Genomic DNA, 6,834 nt, shown 5'->3' on the forward strand with positions numbered 1-6,834 from the left:
CTACTGTGATTGTAGTTGTTAAATAAAAATGTCATTCATATCAATTCATGCATCACCTAATTTCATCGTAACATATAGGCCTGGCCTACAGAAAAGAACATTTATGTTTAATCTATGTAATATTGTGTTGGTCATACTATACAATGATTTATAGCTTGTCTTTGTTGAATAATACAGAACATAAAGAGCTTTAAAAAATAATTGCATATTAAATCGCAATCGCAATATTGGTAAAAAAAATAATAAAAATCGCAATTAGATTATTTTCCAAAATCGTTCAGCCCTAATCCGTATCCTGTCTCATGTAATCGCTCAATCAGTGTTTCAGCTGCGCAAATACGTCAATATAAAGTCTTGTAAACAATGTCACGTAACGTCACATTTACCTCAGAAAAACATATTCGGTGACCATAAACTCATTAGTCAGATAGAAAAATAAATTGTAGAGAGGGGCATTTTGCTAAATATATGCACCATATAACAGATTCATTATAAATTTTACTGTTCTTCAATGTTTAATTTATGTTTGAATAAATCCATCATTTTATGACAGCCACCATTATGTTTATATTTAAAAAATTGTAAAAAAATTGAAGTAGAAATATTATGTAATTGTAACTTTATTATTTGAAAAACTTAATTAAGTGAAATTTTAACAAATCAGTTCATTTTAACCTTCAATATTATAATAATGTAGTACCAACTGACTCCCATGTATATTTTACAGCATTAGTTGAGAGATTTTTTTTCCTTGAGAAAATTTGGCATGTATATATCCAAAATAATCGATATTGAATCGAATCGAATCGGTAATCGAATCAAATCGTGAAATTTGTGTCAAAACCCAGCCCTAGTATATAGCTGCCTTGATATTTTAGGAAGCTATTTTGGGGTCCTTGGCATTAAAGGTTTTAAAACCCCTGCCCTAAACTATATAATGATATTTACAGAAGTCAAAGCACAACATCTGATACTGGCACAGTGTAATTCATCGCGGTGGGTGGACATTCAGAAACAGCACTGTTACTGCACCAGCACTAAAAGCAAGACTGGATTATTCTGTCTTATCCCTGAGCTAATTTTATCCTTTGATTTAGCACTGGCAGTCAACAACTACTGTAAGTTAATGGCACTGAAAGAGGGGTTCAATGGGTGTGGGTGAGTTGTTAATCCCTCCGTCTCTCTGTTGTCTGTTTAAACAGCACAACAACACAACAAAAAACATAATTGCTGCTGTTGCTTAAAATCTATCTAAAAAGTCTAAAAACATGTCTTATTTGCATGAAATAAGACATGTTTGACTACTGATGAAACAAAGAGCACTGACAAAGCAAATACAGAGCAACTTGACAAAGCTCTTATAATGCACATCAATCCTATGTGGACATACTTTACATTTCATTGACATTTAATGTTGTAGAATAATGGACCAATTTTGTCCTTCTAAAAGAAAATTACACCATGAAGCCTCACTAAACAATCATCTATATTCCACTGCTTCTTAAAAACATAAGACATAAAATGTGCCACAACTTTATTACTATTTACAACAGCGACATTTCTACTCTGACATTAATCCATCTCATTTTCTTTTTGCATTAAAATTGATTATTTTTTTTATTTATATATATATATATATATATATATAGTTCATTTCCATCATTTAATATATGTGATAATCCTTTTTTTGCTTTTATTCATGAGTCGTTAATTCAGTGTTAGAAATGTCGATACTAATTACCAATATACTTTATTTTTGTATCTGACAGTGCGGTGACCCATATAGAGAGACGGGCAAGAAAAAATACATAATGTGAGAACATAAAAGCAGGACATTGCACCAAAACACAAATGAGATGAATACATAACGTTACATATAAACACACTCCCTTCACGTTTTCCTCCTAAATTACTCAAGAACTAGTGATTCAGTACTGGAGGCCTGACAGCAGGGTGGGGACATATAACAAGTTATGAACAATAACCATTTATGAGAACAGAGACAACTTATATAATTATTTTTAAAAAAGTGTAACTTACAAATTTAGGTTTCTTTTCTCCGTCCTCAGCGCCTGAACTGCCCTGAGATAATACTCCGACTCCAAATCCTTTCTTTCGATGTATTTTATTCTCCCTCCCTTGATTCGAGCTTTCATATCGCTGATGGCGGTAGTGATCCATGTCCAGGTGAAGATATAAAACTATTTCTACAACGTTTCCGGGTTTAACGCGGATCTAAAGGCTCATGTTATCCCTAAAGGTGACCGTTGACTGAGACGCGCTCGGATTAAGTTGACGTTCGCGAGCGAACATGCACGAGACGTGCTGGTTGAGAGTTGACAGTAGTTGTTGTCTAATAAGGCGGTAATCCAAGTGCCAGTTCTTTAGATCTCACTAACACACCTTTTCAAACCCCTAGACTGACGAAAATGTTTAAAATACACTCCGGTGCGACAAAATAGACGATTTCCAAAAGTTGATAGGTTGTCCAGGTTAGTAAAAGAGGAGAGCTGAAATGGTATGTTATCACGAATGTCCAACAATCTGAAACTCCCGCCTCGGAAACAGCCACTGAAATGCTTTGGATTGAGCAACACGTGATGTTTTAGCTTCCGCATTCGGTCACATGGTTAACATCCTCGCTTGTCCATATAGAACTTTTTTATGTTATGTATATTATAATAAGGTTGTTTACAATATTAAATACTTCTGTATATGTTACTTTTATATTATAATAATTCGATTTTTTTTCATGAAATTCCACAGACCTAAATTAACACTAAAATGTCTTTACATGTCAAAAATATAAGAACAAAATGTTAACAAGTTTCCCACTCATGGTGTGACAATGAAGTTGCAGCAGTGAAAAGTGGACTGTCTGGCTTTTAGCTCATATAATGCAGCTTTCACTGCATTCTTGAAATGCACTTGGCAAGACTTTTTAATGAGAGAAGAAAAATGCTATTCATAAAGCTTTGTACCCAACCACACCTCTTAAAAACTCTGCAGTATACTAAAAAAAAGGCACTTCCTGTCCAGTTCCCATTACATCAGTGGTTACCAACCTTTTTCACTTCAAATCCCCCTACTGTCAAAGAAAACTTTTATTTCCAGAAACTAGGAGTGGTGATATATTTGAATAATTAGAAATTAATTTATATAATTATTAATTATTTCAGTTACTGTTCTTCAGGGTTTACAGTTTTTACTAATTAATTTGTACAACTTTTCTTTTAATTTCTGCATTGTTTTTGATATTTTTGATCTTTCATTCAAAAAATTCACAAAATTCTAACCTTTCATTGAAGTAAAAAAGAAAAAGTGGGGCACCCCTATGAAATTGTCCAGTCATGACTCCCTGTTCCACAGAATTATAAATATGAGGAACACAAAGGCCAAATTCCCTTAATCATCCATCACAAGGAGTAAAACCAAAGAATATCGTCATGATGTGCAGAACAAGATTGTTGAGATTCACAAAATAGAAAGTGGCTGAAAGAAAAGAGCTAAAGCATTGAAAATCCCCATTTCCACCATCAGGGCAACAAGTACGAAGTTCCAATCAACTAAACAGTGGTTATGGTGCTATTGCACGGTGAGGAGGAGAGTTTAAGTGGCCAAAGACTCTCCAAGGATCACAGTTGGTCAGGGAGCCTAACAAAAAATGATCAAACAGCCCCTACATCACCAAATGTTGTTCAGGAGGGTTGTCCAGCACATTCAGTTGTCAGACACGAGTGGAACTTCAAACGGGACTGGCTTCTATGGTCAGGTGAAACTAAAAAAATAGATTTTTGGCAGCAAACCCACCAGATGGGTTTGGTGCAAAGACGGATAAAAAGTATCCCATCCATGCCCACAGTTAAATATTTTGCTGGATGTTGTGGGCCTATATTGGACATCTTATTCAGATACATGGCATCATGGATTCTATCATATACTAACAGATAAAAAATCTAAACCTGACTGCCTCTGTTAGAAATCTTATAATGGGCCGTGGTTGGATCGGCCATCAGGACAATGATCCAAAACAAACATCAAAATCAACACAAAAATGTGTCACTGAGCACAAAATTAAGCTTCTGCCATGGCCGTCCCAGTTCCCTGACCTGAACCCTATAGAAAATATGGGGTGAACTGAAGAGAAGAAGCACCAACATGGAGGATCTGGAGAGACTCTGTATGAAGGAATGTTCTCTGATCTCTAGTCAGGTGTTCCCCAAACTCATCAGGCATTATAGGAGAAGACTCAGAACTGTTATCTTGGAAAAAGGACATTGCAGTAATTGGGTGCCAATAATTGTGGCCAACGTGAACTAGCGAAAAACATTTATTTAATAATGAGATTCTCCATTGTTTTACTTCAATGATAGGTTAGAATTTTGTGAATTTTTTGAATGAAAGACCAAAAGGATAGATGATGCAGATTTATTTTCACAGCCACCTTTGATCATATTTCCCAAGGGTGCCAATATTATTATTATACACTCTATATGTTTACATATATATCTTCATTGACCCATCATTGGGTAGATTTTGATGTTTGTTTTGGATCATTGTCCTGATCCAACCATAGGATTTCTAGCAGAGGCAGTCAGGTTTTGATTTGTTGGTATTTGATGATGCCATATGTCTGAACAAGATATCCAGAACCTCTGGCAGAAACATATCCACAACATTAAAGGTCCAACAGTATATTTAACCATGGGCATGGGGTATACTTTTTTCTCCCTGTGTATCCCTTTAAACCTTGGCATCTCATGAGTGCCAAAAAGCTCTTTTTTTTTAGTTTCATCTGACCAGGGAAACCGGTCCCATTTGAACTTTCAGTAGCGTCTGGCAACTAAATATGCTGGAGTTCATTTTGAAAGAGAGGTTTTCTGACCCAAAGTCTCTCAACTAATTTCTGCAATTCTCCAGCTGTAATCCTTGGAGAGTCTTTGGCACTCAAAGACACTGATATAGACACTCATCTATATCAGGCAGATTTGTAACATCTTCAGTTGATTGAAACATCTTTGATTATTGCTCTGATGGTGGAAATGGGAATTTTTAACGCTTTAGCTATTTCTTAAAGCCACTTTGTATTTTGTGAAGCTCAACAATCTTTTGCTGCACATCAGAACTAAATTCTTTGTTTTTACTCATTGTGATTGATGATTAAGTCAAATTTGACCTTTGTATTACCTCACATTTTACTCCTGAAAAACAGGAAGTCATGGCTGGACAGTTCCACCCTGGTGTGCTAAAAAAAAAAGGGGGGAAAAAGGGAATATACTTCAGATATTTTATTCATTCATTTGTAGGGGTGCTTATAATTGCAGCCAATATGTATTGGAGAAATACATTTATTTCATAATGAGATTTTCCCTCCACTTTCAGTTGTTTTTCTTCAATGAAAGGTTAGATTTTTGTTAATTTTTGAATGAAAGATCAAAAGGATAAACAATGCAGACAGTTTCACAGCCTTCTTTGCTCATATTTATCAAGGGGGCTTATAATTCTCATCTCAACTGTATGTCCACCATATGATAATAAATGTAACATGCAGTCTATTGCATTGATCCCCAAATAAAATATCCTTTAGGTCAAGATACCTAATGGAAAAAAACAACAACAAGACAGCACTCCCATGAACAGCACATTTATTCACCATTCAGCAGATAGCTTCCTATCTCTGTACAAGCAATATAGATTCTGTTAGCATATACTCTTTCTATAGTACAATAATCATTTACACAAATATACACAATTTAAAATATAAACTTATTCCAAAGTACAACATATACTGTTTTTTTCTGTATTTTTTTTTTATTTCACAACATAGCATTTCATTGAGGCAGTCCACACAATTTATTTTCTAAAGAGGGTGAAGAGCACAGGCAACAGTAAGCGGGCTCAATCAGCACAAACCAAAATGAAGACATGGAAGAGGATTTCTTGAGCACGATCTACAGTACAGCTGGGCTAGATAAAACTCTTTGGATCATGCACTATCAGGCCTTTCTCGATGCATTGACCGTGATTGTCAGTTTTTGAAGTTCATTGCTTTGTTACGGTAATGTATGTTCCTCTTAAGTAACACCATGTTGTTATTGTATGTTTGTATGGCACATTTAAAACCGTCCAAATCATGTGCACTTGAATGTGTCCATTGTGCAAAACAAGTTTTTCCTCCACACCGAACCCAAGTGCATAATGTAGTGATCAAATAAAAGTGTGAGCGCACTGTCATTCGAACACACTCGCACTCACACTGTAAAACGACATGCTCGTACGCATGCATGTTAACATTTCTGCTTCTCTCTCTCTTGCTTTCACTTACTCATATGGAAGTTGGTTTCTGCCACAAAAAAAAAAAAAGTAATTGCATATTTTTATCTCAAATATCTCACAATTCTGACTTTTCCCTCATAATTCTGAGTATACTCCTTGCCATTTTTTTTCTTCCATGTAATAAAAAAAAAGATAATTGAGACTTTCTTAGAATTGCAATTTTATTTAAAAACAAAAAAAAAGTTAATTGCAACTCACAATTGAAACCTTTTTCTTGCAGTTGCAAGTTTCTCACAATTTTGACTTACCTTCTTTATATCGAACAATTCTTTCGTTTTTTTTCAAAATCCTGAGTTTATATCTTGCAATTCTGTTTTTTTTTTTGTTTCTATCATGAAATAAAAATAATAAAGTTAACATCTTGCAATTCTGATTTTTTTTTCCCTCAGAATTGTGAGTTTATATCTCTTATATATGAGTTTATATATAGAAAAAAACTCTGAATTGTGAGTCATTGAATTGTGAGATAAAAAGTTCGCAATTACCTTTTTTAATTTT

General features: G+C 34.6%; 1 protein-coding gene across 1 annotated transcript in view; it reads right to left on the bottom strand.

The window, feature by feature from the left end:
- The window catches only part of LOC107687382 (protein diaphanous homolog 3-like), an 83,866-nt gene extending 81,307 nt beyond the window's left edge, over positions 1–2,559 (bottom strand). The window contains exon 1 of the mRNA XM_016484677.1: positions 2,041–2,559. Coding sequence (XP_016340163.1) covers positions 2,041–2,181 — 141 coding nt within the window. The 5' untranslated portion in view covers positions 2,182–2,559. The remainder of the gene's footprint in view (positions 1–2,040) is intronic.
- Positions 2,560–6,834: the final 4,275 nt, after the last annotated feature.

This window comes from Sinocyclocheilus anshuiensis, unplaced genomic scaffold (assembly GCF_001515605.1).
Source record: "Sinocyclocheilus anshuiensis isolate Anshui unplaced genomic scaffold, SAMN03320099.WGS_v1.1 scaffold149, whole genome shotgun sequence".
NCBI classification, from domain to species: Eukaryota; Metazoa; Chordata; class Actinopteri; order Cypriniformes; family Cyprinidae; genus Sinocyclocheilus; species Sinocyclocheilus anshuiensis.